The sequence below is a fragment of the Idiotropiscis lumnitzeri genome, chromosome 6 (genome assembly GCF_059441095.1).
Source record: "Idiotropiscis lumnitzeri isolate Australia: NSW breed Sydney's pygmy pipehorse chromosome 6, RoL_Ilum_1.0, whole genome shotgun sequence".
Lineage (NCBI taxonomy): Eukaryota > Metazoa > Chordata > Actinopteri > Syngnathiformes > Syngnathidae > Idiotropiscis > Idiotropiscis lumnitzeri.
The window spans coordinates 18,868,174-18,887,934 of NC_142396.1; the positions used below are offsets into that span (position 1 = coordinate 18,868,174).

A 19,761-nucleotide genomic window follows, 5' to 3' on the forward strand; every position below is an offset into this window, starting at 1 on the left:
TCTTTATCAGGACTCATCACGATGTTGTTTGCTTCATCCTCACTTCTGAAGAAGTGCCACCGCCCTTCTTTTCAACATGATATGTGCACCATGTATTGAAATATAGTTGCGTCATGGCAAATGTATAATAACCTCCAAATATTATTCTAACAGTATGTTAGTGATAAACATGAAGAGTGAGTATTATTTTTTGTGATCCTTGTGTGAGACTGAGCAGCCAGGACTGAGTTGTAAATACTGCTTTACTACGCTGCAATTAGTACCAGTTTGACAAAAAGACCAACAAAATGTATATAACTTCAACTGCATGGATGTAACTGTGTTGATTCTGCAAAGAAAGACAGATAAAGCTGAGTTTTAAGAGACATTTTAAAGAGAGCTGTACATCACAGTGGATCCTCGGTTCGCAAATTTAATCCGTTGCATGACTGTGTTTGTAAAGTGATTTGATCGTGAACCAAATTAATGTTTCGCATTGTAATTAATGGAAATGCGATTAGTCTGTTGCAGTCCCCGAATGAAGTTACAATATGTTTATTATTTTTTTTTTTGTCTATTGTCAAAATAAAAACTGTCAACATAGAAAGTGAAAACACACTGTATAATGGGGGGGGGTCTTCAAATCGATTATGCTTCTCAGTGGGAAGGATTTTTTTTTTAACTTGAGGATTGTTCTGTTTTTGTACTTGAAGGATATTTTTTGTGGATGAAAAAATTTAGATTGTAGGATTTTCATTGAAAAATGTTTATGTGTAAAATGTATTTGTTTCTGAATCAGAAAGTATTTGTTCGATAGTTTTGATTTCTTACTTCTTACAAAATGCATTAGCGTGTGAATGATGTTTTTTATTTGCAAAACACACTGTTTGTGAATTGTTGGGTGTGAGTAAATCATGTTTTTTTGTGTTTGTGAGGGTTTGGCTTGATTTTAGTCCCACAGCATTCCCCCTAGTTAATTTTAAAGCAAGGCGATTGCTAGGAACGGATGTGACATCACGGATTCCCTTACACCTACTGCAACCTTCTGTGCAGCGATTAATAAGCTGTGCACCGGCCTCGTCTGACACAAAGTCACGCTTCACCAATATTGGATTTAATGTTTTTTAACACCTCTGGGTATCAAGGATAATTGCAATTTAATGACATTTAAGAGCATAATTTTCACAAAATCCATTCGTTGACTTTTAACGCTTTTCAATGACCCGCGGAAATCCTGTCATAGCCAGTTAGTATTTTCATTTATTCACGTGTATTTCTGGATTACCTTGAATGTTTTCCATTCATTAGTTTATTAACACACTGCTATATTGTGTTTGAGTACATAATATTTACTTTCTATCCTGTTTGAATAATTGTTCCTCCTGAATTCCTTTGTTACGGTGCATTTGATGAGCGCTGAGGAATACAAGTTGAGAGAGTTCTATTAGAGCGAGGCTGTTTATCTCGAATGATGTAAACGAGTCAGTCTTCCATCAGTATTGGCGGAAGGCAACATCATAGGCATAATATTACTTTTTTCTTTTTTATAATGAGGGTGTGTGCGATTGAGCAGAGCTTACACACTTCCGTTGTTGTGCACTTTGTTTGAATTCAAAATTGCATTGACAACCTGCACCAACAAAAAGGTGTAAAGAACATGATATGCAATATTTACATCTTTGGTTTTAAAATAATCCACTTGAAATTATGTTAGGTCATCTAAAACTGCACTTGGTCCGGTGGTTTTGAAAACATCCTGCAATATTCAGAAAAAGATTTGAAGATTCCAAATGATTATGGTTGAACACTCTGGCCATGGAATTCCACACAATCCAATTCCAAGTCTTATTTTTAATGATGACATCAACTAAATCGTCTTTATCTGCTTTTTCTCTCACTTCAGCCCTTGAATACCACAATCTCAACACATCCACCGCAACCAGGAGCTATTGGGTTATAACAGGTAAACTACGCTGTAAATGACTTTGTATGTATGACACACCATGTCTCTTTTGATTTTGTGTGTTAAGTTTAGTACAGTCATATTCTTTCTAACTAACACAACGCCAACATGTTAATTCCCATAAAACTACTTCCTCCAATGTTGTCAGGATATTTTTTCATACTATAACACAATAATGCAAGATATTTGTTAATGTAGATTTAATTTCATACATAATTCGATCCTTCAATAGCTCCAATGGCAAATTTGGCTTTGAGTGTTGAAGTTCGAGTCAGCCTCAGCAGATGCTATGTGTGAGATGTCAGCTTGCTTGAGCGTGGGCCTAAGCACAACCTCTCGGGTTCATGCCATTTTAACACGCAATGTGAACAAAAACAAATGCAAAACCCACTCAGCATAACCAAATGGGACAGAGTAAAAAAGTGATTTGTCCTAACAACCCTGCCTAACTCACCCAAGGGCATTATTGCGTGTCTTTAGGTGCCCTGTTTGAGCGCAAAAAGCTATTGATGTTTAATTCACAGGTTGGGCAGAGGGAGAGATCGCTTCACATCACATCAGGGCCCAGTGTGACTGATGCTGAAGCGTGTTTCTGTCTGTACACAGGCCTAACTCTTGTTGGCTCTAGTAGCAGATGCACTCAGGAGCACGACTGTGGCATCTCCATCAAATTGGGGTTCATCCATTGATGTCTGCTTGTCTCTTTGTGTGTCTGCATGTTTGCCAAATAAATACAGACATTTTGATCGTTATATCAATTCAGCTGTGGCAGAAATATTCTGTCCATTTCCACATTTTTATTCCTCCTTCTCATTGTTACTGTTCTCTCGTGGTCGTCACTTGGCTTATGTTATCATTTCCATCAGTATTCTGTGCACCTTTCTCTCGCTTCTGTGCCTTTTCATCCCCAAAACCCACACTGCATCCTTGTGCTTCTGCACTCAGTGATCCAAGATGTGGACAGTTCTTCTCTGGAGGAAAACTACCAGAGCTTTGCCAACTTGATGGAGCAACGGCTGGCTGAGCTCTTCCATGTGGCCGGTCGGCAGGGTTCTCAAACTTTGCGATCCAAGCGTGCGACAACTGTGGGGGGCTTCACTGTACAGGTGGGTGCAAGGATTTTGTTATTAATTGTATCTGTCTGTCATTGCTTTTATTTTCATTGCAAAGATGGATACGCCTCTTCAAGTTACCGTTGTAATATTTGCATCAAATTTGTCATTTACATGTATAATACAGTAATTCCTTGCCACTTCACGCTTCAATTTTTACGGCTTAAGCGTTTTGTGGATTTATACCCATTGGCACTTATAAGGCACATGATTGGTTCCCGGCCACGAGATCGACCAATAAGAGCGCCATTATCTTTATCTCGTGAGCTAACTGGCTGAGCATCATCGCAGCATCTACCATTGTTTTATTTGCCAGTCTACTTTAATACAGTAAACGAACGGCACTATTGCGCAACGTTCTGCTCGGAAACTCATAATGTTATTTGAGCCAAGGAAGCAGATAGTAAAGAACTTTGTTCAAAATCTGTGAGCAGAGCCGCCGCCAGCCAACAAGCATGGCTCTCTAAGCACGATGCTACATCAGTAAATAAAATGTTAAAGTGTTCGTAAAAGTTTGTTTTAAAACAGCTTCCCTTAACTAGAATCCCACATTGCATTTTATCCAAAGCCCTTGTTAATGTTATTGAAAGTTAAACTTTGATTATTTTCCACGACCGTGCTTCTTCTTCGTGTGTTTAATGGCGCGAGAGAGAAGAAGAATAAGAGGAAACAAAGAAGAAACAACCGCCATTAAAGCATTAGTGACAGTAACTTGCACTTTGCGTGACAATAACAAAGCTTTAAAAGTGCATTAATCCACAAGGATTGTACCTTTGGCTCAAATCTAGTTAAGGAAAGCCAATTATATGATAAAAGAACCTTAACGTGGTTATTAGCCAAAGTTCTGTTGTAACACTTCCGGGTTTGTAATTGCGTTCCTTTCACTGTATAAATAACTTCTAAATAATAATAATAATAATGATAATAACAATAATATTATTTTGTATTTATTTTTTTGTTTTTACAGGTCAACCTCTACTTCCCAATTTTTCATTTTTCACGGGGGGTTCGAGTCCCGATTAAAAAAAAAAGAAAAATGAGGCATTATTGTATTTACATCACATATATAGTATAGTAATTTTTAATTAATGATTTTTACTTATTGAAGTCTCCAAGCAGGTACCTAATTTCATGGGAAAAAGCTGTTGATAGATAGATAGATCCCATGTAGCAACCAAATTTGTTGTTTGCCAGTTGTTTAACAGCCAGATTGCGAACTAGCCAGCCATAATGACCCTACTCATTCAAAACTGGATGATGAATAAATGTCCTCAAAAGTGTGTACTTATTTTGTCAGCTCCGTGTTGTGCAAATTAAGATAAGAATTATCTCCTACTGGGTGTTATGCTTTACACACCCTCGAGCTTTTATGGTAAGTCACAGATGACCGATTTTATAGCGACAGAGATAAAGGCCCCCCTTCAGATGCTCACAGAGAGGGACAGAAAGCAAATGACACAGGCCTTTTATGACAAAATTGAATTGCCAGGCTTGCTAGAATCCAATGCTAAACACACAGGCCATACGGTATTCTAATGAAAATAAATGAACAATTTGAGTTGAGTCTTCAAGTATTTTCAAATCCAAGTAAGAAAGAAAACCCTTTTTAAATGTTGGTTTGTTCAATCTAATTAAAATGAAGATGTAGATTTGTCCATGTGGAAACTTTATAGATACTAAATAATAATGCATTTAAAGATATGTTTATTTGTTGTCCTTTCTCAGATGGTAAGCATGCGTCGGCTGCCTGGTCCCAAGAACCCAGCAGAGATGACGTATTACGTACAAATGAACGGAGCACCAATCACTGGAACCACAGCTGCCAAGACACTGAGCAGTCTGGACTCCCAGACCATGGCACTGACTCTTGGATACTTTGTGCAAGTGCAGGCTGAACGTAAGCTTCAATTTGATTTATTCTTGTGCAAGGTTTAGAGCAGCATTGGGCAAACTATTTGATTGCCGGGCCACAATGGGTTTTCATATTTGACAGAGAGGCCGGCCAGGAGCAGATGGATGGAGTGTTTTGGTAACCTCACCTGATCGGAGAAAAAAAATACATTTAATTTTAAATGAAAGTGAACAAAAGCATTACAACAAAATATATATGTCTTGACACACCAGTGTATTTAGAAAATAAAATATTAGCAAGGTTTATTTATTTATTTTTTTTCAAGTTCGGCGGGCCGTAGTTTGCCCACGCCGGGTTTAGCGGGTTATTTGTATAATTCTTTTAATAATAGAATTAGATGTATTCTGATGCAGTTAAGTCAAGTCACATTTCTGTATACAGCCCTGAATCACTCATGAGTCTCAAAGGGCTTAATAGTTACCTGTTACTCAATGTAGCAATTAATATAATCCGAGTACAATAAGATGAAAAAAAAAAAATACTTATATGTATTTATCTGATCTTTTCTGTGATGAGTATTTTTGGAATGCAGGAGGAAGCCTGAGCAGGAATTCAAATCCAAGGAAAAATAACTGTGAGGCAGACATGCTAACCACTTGTGCACTATTCTGCAGATAGGCCTATCAAAGCGGCTCCCTTAATTACTCATTACTACTGTATATTTTTGTAAATTCATTTTTGATTCTAATGTTTCTCATTTTAGGCTGGCTTCCATATCTGCCCAAGCGACTGGCACTGAAAATTAGCTTAATTAAGATAACTCAGGCACATTTAGACTGAACATTGTTGATAAATGTGCATTGCCCCTTTAAAAAAAAAATCCAATTAAAATTCCTTGACATTGCAGAAGCAAAAATTGACTTGCAGAAACTGACTTTCTGGGGTCTATGCATGATATTGCGCATAGTGCCATAGGTCAGGCACACGATCTCCCCTTGCGTAAGATATAGTCGGCCACCTTGCAGCCATGATCGGGTGTGTGTCATCGTTGTTTTTAGAATGTTTCTTTGCCAGGGCAAGTTTGGCATGAGGCGCGGTCTAAATCTGCAGAGGGCCAAATTAGACTTTGTTTTGGTATTTATGCATAGTCACACAGCTTGATGTAGTTTAAACCAGGTGTTTTGCATCATTGTGGACTGTGAACACAGCCAACTTGATAGAAACGGGTTGTCTCATTCCCTTTAAAGCGCACGGTACTTGACATGACGAAAGCAGAAATTGATTTGCACAAGTCAATGCATGAGGTCGAAGCATGTAAATTACATTCATAAGGAAGTGCAAGCTGACCTCCGCGGGCGGATGATTTAAAACTGGCCAAGAAGATCACAGTTCTGTCAAGTGCTCAACTGAAGACCGCCTTCGACTCCGATCATATCGGTCCATGTGTGCACCCCGCCCCACTTTCCCAGTTTACCCAGCCTCCGTAGCTGTGCAGTGGGATGTTTTTGAAAACATACATTATTATTATTTATTATTATTATTGACAATAATAATAATACTAATGCAATACTGATGCATAATGTTGTCATATTTATGAATAAAATAACATTACATCCACCTCACTCCCAAGGTCATAATCTGTATATATATATATATATATATATATATATATATATATATATATATATATATATATATATATATATATATATATATATATATATATAAAAGCGCTTTTCTTTTGGAGTGTACTACTTGGATTGGATTTTATTTATTGATTATTGATTTATTGATATTGATTTATTTATCAATGTACCGCCGTCAAAACGCACGAGACAGTCTTAAATTTCAAATATATACTCATACATAAAATATTAGACTCAAACAAACATTGTAGATTTGTGTGGTCACAGCAAAATTTCCGCCTCTTCAGTCAATCACGGGCAGCCATCACAGTCCCTGCAGAGATCCTATTGAAAACAACAGCACTCACGCTCACACTTACAAGTAAATAGTTAATGTAGTCCTCTGCAAACAAACCCACATGATACAGATCATGTTTCTCTCAATTGTCAGCAAAACTGTGACGGCCTCCGTTGGTACTTGACCCCATTAGTGACTCTTACACTGACGGACAGAAACCCACTTCTGTCAGTGCTTAGCTGGGCTTTTTTCCCCATCTATTGTCAATTATAAGCAAAATGGTTAGTGACGGACTGACGGAGCATTCTGTCAGTCTGATGACAGAGCCCACAGTCTTCAATGAGTGCAATGACTCTGACATGCAACCAGAGGCATGCTGGCCATCTGGAATTTCAGACAAATGTTTTTTCCCCGATGGGCCAGACGAAAATTCCGAGCTGGTCATACCGCAAGACTGTCATACACCATATTTTTTGTGTCAGTTGGTACACCTTTCTTTTTTTTTTTCTGCAAATACAATACCGCCATCCAATATCCGATTCTTATCCTTATATTCTAATCTTTTGATCAGTGAGCAAGTCAGGCAACCAAGACTATTCAACAATTAAGCATTGTATCTAGCTCACTCTCATACAGGTCTAGGTAAAGCAAGGCACATTCTGTGAATCTAAGGAACTCTTTCAGACTAATTCCTAGATGCTACCTAATTAAATGAAAAACAGGTTTGGTCCCTCAGGGTGGTGTTGCCATCCAAATGTTTTATAAGACAGGAATTTATTGCCCACCACACAATGCGACAAGCCACTCACAGATCCCTGCCCCCTCTCAGAAATACATAAGTTCTGCACATCAAATGACTAATGACTCCAACTTAACATGAGTGACAGGGCTATGGACGCTTGATAGAAAACACGAAACAACCGCGGAGAGATGCTGTGTTATGGACATCCCAAACATGAACAGAAACAGATTGAGAGGAGGGGAGAAAGGTTTATTGCATCATTCATCCCTCAGTCTTGGCTTTGATTAGCATAACTCAGAAATGAAGGGCAAACTTGAGCCTTCCCAAACTACTTTTATACGTATTGCCGCAGTGTGTCTTAAATGTAGAGAGGGTTCAGTGAAAGGGCAGAACCGTAACTGAATTTGAAAGATGGTTCTTCGGCAGATGAGTCTGATAGCACACAATACTTACTGTATTACTCGAGGTTCTGGGAACCACGATTAAATCAGAACACAATGTTATGGTCAGATGATCTTGCACAGGGAGTTTTTTTTTTTCATTATTTGACAATTTAGAGTGTATGTAAGGACTTATTTAGCAAAATTTTCTAGGTTAGCGCAATGAAACTAGCTCGGAAGATGTGTAGCAGCTAAAATGAACAACATTTATATTCGGTATCTCTCAAAGTGGCAGTAGAGGCAAAAGCGTCTATAACATTGAAAATTTTAAGGAGGTATTAAAAGCTAGCAGTACTGACTTCAATTGTGTCTGTTGTTACAAAATTGCTAATTATGCTAATGCTGTTAAAATTCTGAACCTCTTCTCTGATTACAACTGAGCTATGTTTTTAGAACATGCAGTAAAATAATTTTTGAAATGCTCAGACTACAGTGTTTTTTTTAGCACCCACTTTTGAGGCACTTCTCGTCTGAAAATGTTGCCAGCTTACTATGTTGTTTGGCTCATTTGCATTTTAACTCAACACTCTCAGCACTTGTTCATATTTAAATGCGTTTGATTTGTGTTTAGGGGAAATTGTGTTGTTCATGTCTGCTGCATGTTGTTCATACTGAAGCATCTGAAGAGCACTTCATGTTCCCTCGCACCTATTTTCTTCCACTCACTTCCCGAGAATCTATAATTAACTAACTGGAGCCTTACCAACAATCTGCCCTTCTCTTCTTGAAGAATGTCATGAGGCTCATTCACACTTCTTTCTCACAGTCCTGAAAGCATCTGTATTCAGACCTTTAAAGTCCTGCATATCACAGCCAACCGAATATCCTCAGCAAATGGCAGCTTTATACTTTGCCCAGGTATTGCAAAATTCCCTTTTCATGCACTGCTTTAATTGGACTACTAATACTCATTTCAAGAGCATATAAACTAGAATTGGGTGACATTCAAATTTTGACACTGTTTCACTGTCTCTTCATTACACCGGGGTGTAACAGTACTACCGTAGTTAATTTTAGACTTATCTTGTAGTTTGTGCCAACCACAGAGATTCTGTCTGGACTTGTAACCCAAATCTGCAATCTGTGTTTACCTGTTAACCAATTCCGAGTGGGTTATTAATTGGATTTTTGCTGAAAAACATTATCATACACAAAAAATATAAAAATGAAACATCCAATTTTATCATTGGCACAGCTGATGACTGGTTAGCCTGTCCGCCTTTTAGTTCAGAATGCTTTGTTCGTCTTTGTGTGCCCTGCGACTGGCAGGAAGCCACTTCCGGGTGTCCTCTACCTACCAAGAAAATGGCTGGGATAGGCTCCAGCCCGCCCGCGATCCTCGTGAGAAGGAGCAGCTCAGATGGATGGATGGATGGTTGGATAAATTCTATCACAATAGTAAATGTTGAACAAATTGAATATTTATAGGGCTTTGTCATAACTACGTATATGTCGTCCAATGCGCAAGGCAGGTGACGGCCATTTTGGGAACGTTTGAAATTAATCTCAGAATGCGCCTGGTTAACAGCAACCGTTCGGAAACCCGGTGCGTTGCTCAAATTTGTTGTTCAGCCTTACAAAATGCACCAAAAACTGAATTCCAGTGCGCGCTCTAAGGGTTCTTTGCGTCAGTGCTGTCTGCGTTTGCAAATGAATGGGAATGGATCGAACTCACCCAATTTCTTTCAGAGTGATTTTCTGAACAAAGCCCTTGTCTCTTATGATTTTTTATGAGCGCCATGTGACTTATAGAATGTCAATCCCCGTACCTTCAAAGACAAAATTATAGCCTAATATTAGTTTAGTTAAAGTAAAATTGAGTCGAAAACACAGCTGCGTATTTGTATGTGCGATCAAAAAATGATATTTAATAACATCAGGTCCTCATTGGCTGTATTTTTTTATGACGATGTTGAAAGTGACACATTTGCTATTTTTAGACATCGCGGGACACCGAATCTCGGAAATATCGTCCAATCCTAATACAAATCCTTATTTACACACATGCATTTGGACCATGAGTGCTTCTTGACGACGATGGTGAGAGGCGCACAAAGCTGTGGGCGGTTTACCATTTCCAATTAATGTGACGTGCATGTTTTTGGAATGCGATCCAGACCCTGAAGCCATTAGGCCCATATAGAAACATGGCAAACTTGACATATCCTAACTGAAATTCAAATACAGAAGAAGCCTCTGGTTGTGAAGCAGAGTTGTCCAAATGTAGAAATGTTAGCGCTACTTAAGCGTTACTTAACCACAGACAGTTCACTTTGCACTCATGTGATGGGTTTGAACTCTTCTTGGTCACCGCTTGAAAGGCTTTCCTGTTTGCCATTAGTTGATTTTCAAATGCTAATGATGCCATCTAATTTGTGTGCAGCTGTGGTGAAGATGCCGCAGAGCAGGTTGTGGATCATGGCTATCCTCACTCCTCTCTTCTTGCTGATGGTGGTAATCGGCATGGTGGTCTTCATTGTGTGCAAGAGGAACAGGGTCATCTTCAAAGCTGGTGCCTTCAGGACCTTCAAAAGCCGCTCCAAGGTAAGCCACCATCATCTTTATATGCCAGCTATTATTGCCAAACCCCTTCCTTTTCTTATTTTTTTTATAAAAATGATGAAGCTACTCTGGGGGTGGTTGGTCACACTCACAATGTTTTATCATCACCGCTACAACATGCTCCAGTACCCAATTCATAAATATTGCATAACCCGGATGTGTGACACATCACACAGAGAAGTGATTGTGTTAAGTTGTCCCTCCAGGACAGGAAAATTGAATCCCATCTGTGCGGGTCTTAGCTCATTTATTTTTCTCACTGCCCAATAGCCCTTGGTCAGTGCTAATCATGCATGTTGCAAAGACTAATGAGCAGAGAGGAGAAGAGCAAGGATCACTGCACTGCAAGGGAACCTTTGGGTTAGATTTGCCCTTTAAAATTAGAGCATTCAACGACATTTATTCAAGGTTAAATAAAAATCCATTATTTCAAATATGCGGTGTGGTACTGACTGGTTTGACCTGGCGTTATTGTGTTCTCTGGATGCAGTACAATGCGTGGCGTGCCATTTATGGTGATGCTGACACAATAGTGACACACAAATGTTAACTTTTACAGCAAAATCCCTTTACGTGTGTGAAAATGGATGAGCAGATGGCTGGATAATGTGTTAATCAAGTAACAGAAATGTATTATTAGTCACACCTCCACTTTGCAATTCAATGAGGGAGGCGGGCCAAAACCTTGACTTTGCAGCTATTAACTTAACTTGATCATCCAATATTTTATCCGCTGTTAAAAACCTAAGAAATGACATGTAATGTAGGCAGTCTTTAACATACGACAACTAATGACTTTAGTTAAATGTGCTGACTTATTGCCTCAGGTTCATGTGCTTCATGTTAAAGCCATATACACTAAAAGTTATCTTTACCAAATTCTACATCCCAAATTGTCTTCAATTATTCACTTTTGTCCAATATGTTTCTCATAATTTAAAACAATTAATTTGACTAAATTAACAGTATCTTTGATCAAAATGCATAATGGGTGAAGAATTACAGCACAGTTACATCCACTTGGAACTCTGCTTTTAAATTTTCTGGTTTTGGGTCAATTATATTCTGTGCTGGTTATAAAAAACAAACCCTGATTTCGACATGCTGTGCGATGTGACATCTGAAGCCATTTTCAGTAGATGTTCAGCCAGCCTTGCCCTAGTCCTGGGCTGAGATAAGTAATGTGGGGGGTGTTATATGAATTAGCCCCCCTGATGAATCACAATTCAGTGAGTCAGGATAGCTAACTCACAAAAAAAAAAGTCTCTATAAATATAGACATCAAGCAAAAGATTTACTCGGTTGTTTAATTTCACACTTGGTGGGTGGCCAGGCACTCTGAAGAACTAAATAATTATTGGTAACAATTATTTATAGCAAATGAAAAGCACATTTCCCATCTGTTCTCTTTAACATATTGAGATAATATGAAGGGATGTATCCGAATGTCAGATATAGCATTTGATGGCAACATACATGGGAAGCTGCGAAAAAAAAAAAAAAAAGGTTGACTCATGTTTTTCCTTGATCCCTTTTACCTAACCTTGTATTTTCAGGTACATTCTGTCTTAAATTGTATCAAATGAATCACTTCCTGACTTTTCCGCTTGAACTCCTTCCTGTTCAGACCTCATATCGGCGGGAGGGCAGTTACCACCACCAGGTACTGTCTGACATTTAGGATTAGTTGAACTACTGTTTGGCTGAGTGAATGCTTTGGTCACGTGTTTAGTGTATTTCTATGTTGGGCTGCTATTGTTGCTGCTGGGTGAAATCATGCATGTGGCTGCTGTTTCGTGGCTTGATCCACCCCTCTCACTGGCCATGGCAGATCACCAGGAGGTGCGACAGATGTGAAGTGGCCATGAGGAACTGTGAAAGTGACTGTAATAGAGCTGTCTGTTCCTTAAGATTTGAAGTTATGGGGTTAGTGTCAACTGGCTGGGTTAAACACGGCGTCTGTAAAAGTAGCCTAATGGGTTTAATTCAGACTGCAGGCAGCCGTTTTTCACCGATGCTCATAAACATGAACAACAGAACGGAAGCTTAATACCCTTGCCGTAAACGTACATAAATAATGATGTCAATTTGTTTCACCAGCCTAGACTGATTGCGCCTATTTGTCGTTTCTCTCCTTCCTTCCCTTTCAAGACAGATATTTTATTCTCCCTTGGCTTCAACTAAAGCTCCCAATTCAATACGTTTTCCAGGAAGGTCCGTTTAATTATGCCTTATAAATTAAGTAGCCCCAAAAGGAATGGCAGTTTTAGCAGGTTGCAGATATAAAACAAGCTTACAAAGTTTCCAGGTCAAGAGGTTATCAGTGCATGCCAACATAACGACTCAAATGACAAATTGAAAGGTGAGACAAGGCTTGTAAATGATTTACAGTAAGAGGGCTACTATCGTTCAGTGTTTTTCTTTCTCCCCCAGGCTATGAAGTATAATATACATTACTTTTCCTGTTGGGGTAAATATAAATTGAAGGGAACAAATTGTCATGTGTACCATTGACACGTGCATCAAAACGTTAAGACAGTCAATATTTGTGCTAAAGATAGAACTTGCTGGCTAACATAGCTGACACGCACGCACATACTCAGAGCAACATTCAAAGTTCACATCATTCTAGTTATTGCGCCAAAGTCAGTCCACCGTTATTTTTAAGTACAACTATTACCTTTTGATATGCGTATGTGCTCATTTTGTGTTTTACTATCCATTGCTGTGCAAGGTAGCATTTTCTGTGAATATGCTCCTACATTCTCAACCAGGAACTTGCATGCGCAAATGAGATCAATATTTCACACAGGGATTTGGTTCAGGAAGAGCTAGTGGCAAGTTAAAATTAAACACAGACAGTTGATTAAAAATTCAGATTATTTGCACGAGCAATCATCTTTTCATAGAGCAATTTCACTGAGGGAAATCATCAGTTCCTTTACAACTGGAACAGGCAACTACGAGTATTTTAGCGTAGCATAAAATTGAAAGTGAAGGTGAAAAATCTATGTGTTTATAACATTTACCTCACATGGTCATACTACATGCTGACTGGCTTTCGGATCACCTGTGCCACCCCGCAAGACCATGCAGGGCTTTATTTAAACGCGCAGGTGCCTAAACGTCATGACAAGGGGACTGAAAAAAATTGTAGGTCATACACGTACAACCAACTGAAGTCTTATTGACTCTAAAAAAATACATTTATTATAAATATTGAAGCTTGGGGGAAAATAAATTAGAAAGCGCACACATTGTTGGCTGGGTCCCATTCACTGGAGCCTCGGCGGTCACCCAGCCTTGTGAAAATGGCAGCAAACAAAAATGTGTTACACTTAAAATTTTCTTCAGTGGAAATAGACAAAACTGTGCTCAGGAACACGTCTGAGAACTGTTGTCAGTTAACACAGTTCATCGCTACATCTTTGGATGCAAGTTGAAATACCACTATGGAAAGTGAAAGCCAACATCAACAACATCCAGAAATGCCCCCGACTTCTCTGCACTGAAGCTCATCTCAGATTAACTGATGTCTGATGTGCAGACATTTTCAATTGGTTTTGGAAATCATGGAGGTTGTGTCCACTGCGCCAAAAAGGAAAAGGACCATCAGGCTTTTATCAGTGCAAATCTCCAAAGCAACCTCATGGTATAGGAGTGTGTTAGTACTCCTGGTATGGGTAACATGCAACTGTGAGTAAATATAGCTTTTACAGCAGATATGCTGTCATGTAAGCAACATCTTTTTCAGGGACATCCCTGCTTAGTTCAGCAAGGCAATGCTCAACCGCATTCTCCAGACATGTCACCACACCATGGCTTAGTCGTATAAGAGTGCAAGTACCAGACTGGACTGCCAGCAGTCCAGACCTCTGTCCCATTGAACATGTGCAAAATCCAACATTAATAACGCCAGACTGTTGAGCAACTGAAGCAACAATGGGAAATAATTCCAACTATAAAGTTTCAACAATTAGTGTCCGCACTTCCTAAATGTTTATTCAGTGTACCGTAATTAAAAGGAAACGTGACGTAACACAGTGGTAGACATGCCCCCGTTCCAGTTTTTTTTACGTGTTGGAGCTTTCAAATTCAAAATCAGTGAATATTAGCATAAATTCAATTAAATGCAGGTTGAAACTGAATTGCAAAACATTGTACTGTATATTTCATTCACGTTTTGCACATCCCAACTTTGGGATTTGGGTCTTGATTTCATTGTAACGATATACTGTAACTCAAATAGTGGCACAGTGACAACTGCGTAGCACATTTGCATCACAGTTCTGTAGTTCAATTGGTTCAAATCAGGGATTTTGCATTCTTGTCTGGAGAAGCTCTCATGCTTTAGGTCACAGGCAGGGCGACCCGGTGGATTGAACCCACTCAATCACAGGACTGACAAGCTGGGACAGACATGCAAAGACACTCTCATTAATACTTATGGGTGATTTACATTCGTCAATGACCTTTACTTGAGTTTTTGTGGAATGAGACTAGTGTGTTTGTAAACACAAGCATCGTGCACGACTAACTGAAGCTGAAGGTCATTACGGTGGTCTCAATGACATCGGTATACGTGTGCTTACACAACGATTCTGCAGCTCATCTTAAACACTCCGAATACTGACTGGTAGTTATAGTACATTCCTCAAAATGTTTTTGACTGCTACATTGGGCAGCTGTGGAAGTGTTAGCATGTTTTCACAACAACATTTGGGACAACAGTTATTATTGGTTATAAGATATTTGTTGTTTGCCGTGGCTGAGAGTCTCACACCACGCGTTTAATGCATGCAACTGTGTAGCGCTTCTGCTATTAGCTCGCTAGTGCTGAACTTAAATTAATATGGCTGCAAGGGGAATAGCTCATCTGCTGCACCTCATCAAGCTGCTGTCTGAGTTAAAATTAGACTTGGAAGAGAAGTGCCTCTTTCATGGCACAAGTAAGGAATGCGAGGACATTTAATGCAGTAGTGCTGACTCGGAATGGTCAGTATCTCAGTCATTTCATATTAAACCTTTCAGAATTGCTGGCCCATCTTTTTTCTTGTCTGCTTCAAGAGGTGTACAAACACATGGAAGCAAAGAATTATACACAGTGTGACAAAAAAAGACGGACCTTCCAGTGGAAAACACATTGCCAGCTATGTCAGATGTCGTTTTCAAGGTTATGACAATCCATTATGTCATTCTACGAATCCATACGATGTATAATGCTTGACAGCTTTTCTGCATCACTCACTCAATGATGTATCCATATTTGCCAGTGTTCAGTGCTTAATAGGCTGCCAGTGCAGAAGCATGTCATACCACCATGTGTAATGTTTTTGTACTAGATCTCTGCATTTCATCTCAATCTGTTCAGAGATGATGGTTGACCCGCATTTTGTTCTGAATAAATAGATTAGAAATGTAATTAACTGTGATTTAAGCATACAAAGAAATGATGTTAATAGTAAAATATAGAAACAGGTACTGTAAAACCCACAATGGTCAATTGAAACTGAGACTGGAATTTTCCTAAATTCACACTGACAAGCCATCGAGCTTCTGGCGGAAAGTCTTTTGGGTAAATGAAACAATAATGGCGCTTTTTTGAAACGTCACATCAGCTCTATGTTAACAGATGCAAACATTAAAAATAAGAAGGAAGGAGCACTGTACCATCTGTGAAAAATGCAGGAGGCTCGAGAGTGTTCTGATACTACTTTGCTGCATCTGGCGCGGGATGTCTTCGTTGCACGGTGCAATGAAAACTCCTGACAAGCAAAGAATTCTGGAAATAAAATGAAATCTTATTTTATACCTACTTTATGAAAGGAGATGCAACATGCAGTCTGGAGAACGCACTGTTTTCTCAAAATGAGTGGGCCAAAATGATTGTTATCAGATCTACAAGTCTCATTCAAAGTCACTGCAATTTGTAGTTAAAGTAATTTTTCATTCAGTTTTACAATACTTTTGTACTTTTACGAAGTACTTAATAGGTTTGAGTTGATACTTCTACAGTCAATATTTCCACTCAAGTAATGAACGTGAATACTTTGAAAATCTCTGGCCACGATAGTGGTTCTGTGACGTTCGCCTAGCTTGCAAGAAAAGAAAATGTTGGATATTCTTCAGCTGCCAAGTCACGGGTAAAACGAACATTTTTGGTAAATTTTACTGTTGTGTATAATATTTTGCTGAATAATTAAATAAAATATTTTTAATCTGGTGATCATTATCCAGGTTAGGGACATTAAAATGTGAATGCATTTTTTTTTTTTAGGAAAATAATTGAAGTGATTTATATACTTTCAATGTCCTGCATATTCTTGGCATTTATATTATTTGGAAAGACAAACTGAGCTTCCCACTTGCCTCCTCCCTTTTTTTGCCCACTTACGTCATAAACACACAAAGCTCCACTCCCTCGCAACCTGTGAACTGCAAGAGGCCTCAAGCAAATTAATGTTTGCACTCTCCATGTATTTTTCACACAAAAAAGACACAACTGTCATCATACAACACTTAAGCTGGCCCAGTGCAAACACACACTCAACCCATAACTGTCTATTCATGCCGTTGTGAGTGCTCTCATCAATGTGTGCATGCGTCGACACGAGTATGTATCAATTTCCCTGACACTCAGCCATGTGTTTTAAGGCCGGCTTATGGCACAGTGGTGTGTATTACGGATGAATTATTAACAATGCTGTCAGCCTGATGCCCACGCTGCCTAACCTCACATGCACTCAGGATTTAGTATGCATCATCAAATACATTAGGCGGCCCATTTTAGAGTCGCTCAAAATAGAAAAGAGAGGCAAAAAATCTGGGATTCGTCTGCTTTGTTGTGCAACACAAAAATGATCTGACGGTCCTTTTCTTTTCTCGATGCTGTAAGTGCAGAGAAATGTAGCAGTGCAAAGAAAGTGTCTACGCATTAGAGGTTTTAGGAAAATGCGTGTTCTCCTCTTTGTTCTCTTGATGCCCTCATACCTGACTTCCTGTGTTATTTCCATTATTTTATGATGTCTGCCGTGACATTTGGAATCTTTGAATAATTCATTCAATTAGCCTTTTCTATCATGGAACTTACACTATACTTTGAGGTTTTTCTACTTAGGTACACATGCACATGTCATATAGCCTCGCTTTTTTTAAGTTTAGTTCTGCTCCAGTTTGAAGTACGTGCTTTTTGATCTTGGCATTATTCCGATCAGTTAACTGCCAGTATGCTTGGGACATTTCCTTCCCCGTTAATGTATATATTATAAAAAACAAATTCCATGTGATGGCACAAGGAAATATCCAAGTGATATATGGATACTGCTGTGCTTAACCAGAAGTACAATCCTTTATTTGTCTTTCAGGAAGATAATTACTTTACATACATGCTTGTTTTTCTTTTTCTATTATTATTATTTTGGTTGTAATACATACAAATAATTGGCTTTTTTCACAAATGCAAACACACATGCAAAGGAAGGCTGCACACAGGAATTGTGCCTCAGTGGAAATAGCGGACTCGATACCTTGCCCAAGGGCACCTTGGTGGTCTTCGGGAAGCCATCTTGTAGCTTCTCTGCAAACACGCTAGCCCTCATAGTCATTAGTCCATAAGAGTCAGTTGTTGTATTTTTAAATGCAGTCTATCCATGTAGGGTGAGCCAAGTTCCAGGACCAGTCCTTACTTATAAGCCACGGGTGCATCAATCAGTTCTTGATGACAGGTTTTACACACGTAGACTCAGACTCTGCTGATCCAAATGACTTCATTTCATCACAAATCTTGGGTCTGTTCAGTGACATTCATCCCATTTCTCCTTGCTTGTCTTTCCGTTATGTCGAGCAGAGTTTTTGAGCTAGAGTGCACTCTCCAGGGACAGAGTGCTCTCTGCTCTTGTGTCGAAGAAATCCACTCGGGAACTATGCTGAAATGTCACATTTCTCCATATTTCCTGAGCGTCTGCAGATGTGTGCACAATGGAGCCGATAAGAAAACTTGGAGTGCACGATTCTCTTTTAGGGGTTCATTCAAATTAAATATCAATTCTTGATATCAAATATCAAGAAAAATATTAAGAACTTATATGACCAATAGTTTGTTTTACCTCCATAAATGTGTCCACTGTTCACTTGTGATACCTGCGAAGCTTCTCCGTTTTTGCTTCAAAAATAAATTTCATCCATCATCTTTATTTTACATTAATAGTCAAGAATGGTTCATAACTGTAATTGGCAGAATTGGTGATTCAAGCCAGTAGTGGAACTCGTCAAGTGAACAATGAAAAATGAACCTCAAACAATATTGATGAAAGGTTGTTGTAAAGCAGGGGTGACCAAACCTTTTGATTGGCGGGCCACAATGGGTTCTAAATTTTGACAGAGGGGCCGGACCAGGAGGAGAAGGATGGAGTGTTTTGGTAACCTCACCTCATCGGAGAAAAAAAATACATTTAATTTTAAATGAAAGTTAACAAAAGCATTACAACAATATATATGTCTTTGAAAAACCACAGTATTTAGAAAATAAAACATTAACATGGTTTATTTATTTAATTTTTTTCAAGTTCAGCGGACCGGATTAAAATGTCCAACGGGCCGCATGTGGCCCCCGGGCCGTAGTTTACCCACCCCTGCTGTATAGTATGCCGCTGTCCAGCAAACTTACCTATTCATGCATAAACGTGAAAAAAAATAATTCACTTCACAGGACATTGTTCTACTGGTTGCTTGTGCTTTGGTATGCTTTGCTTATTACAACATTCACCAGGTTGTGATTTGTAATTAGGATCGGAAGCTGTTTTACTGTCGTTGTACAGCATGTTGTTTTTCTTGTCTTTCTGAGTGCTTTATGTCCTGAAAAAGGAAAATGATATTTTGCCATGCTATTATTCATGTGAGTCATCAGTTGCCATTTTGACGTGCTCGTGTTTGACTTTCTTTTGTCAGCCTGTTCAGGGCTTTGACTACGCCAAGAAGCACATGGGTCGAACTGGCGATGAGACCGTCTCGTTAAATAAGGACACTTTAGTTCTGGGACTGCCTGTGCGAGATGCCCCGCTGTCATTGTCATTGGATAAGAAAGTGTACCAGGATGGCACTGCCAACAAGAGGCCACCGTCCGCTGACATACACAAAGGAGGGTAAGACAACAACTGTCCGCTGTACACACTCAACTCAAAGTGCTATGC

General features: G+C 39.0%; 1 protein-coding gene across 3 annotated transcripts in view; it reads left to right on the forward strand.

Annotated features, from left to right (window-relative positions):
* Window positions 1-19,761, forward strand: part of kiaa1549la (KIAA1549-like a) — a 99,148-nt gene that overhangs the window by 52,188 nt on the left and 27,199 nt on the right. For 2 of the 3 annotated variants that reach the window (XM_088298755.1, XM_088298756.1), the window contains exons 8-13: window positions 1,883-1,942; window positions 2,888-3,048; window positions 4,780-4,951; window positions 10,395-10,555; window positions 12,201-12,236; window positions 19,520-19,713. In XM_088298755.1, coding sequence (XP_088154881.1) covers window positions 1,883-1,942; window positions 2,888-3,048; window positions 4,780-4,951; window positions 10,395-10,555; window positions 12,201-12,236; window positions 19,520-19,713 — 784 coding nt within the window. The remainder of the gene's footprint in view (window positions 1-1,882; window positions 1,943-2,887; window positions 3,049-4,779; window positions 4,952-10,394; window positions 10,556-12,200; window positions 12,237-19,519; window positions 19,714-19,761) is intronic. The other variant, XM_088298757.1, reaches the window with a different exon arrangement.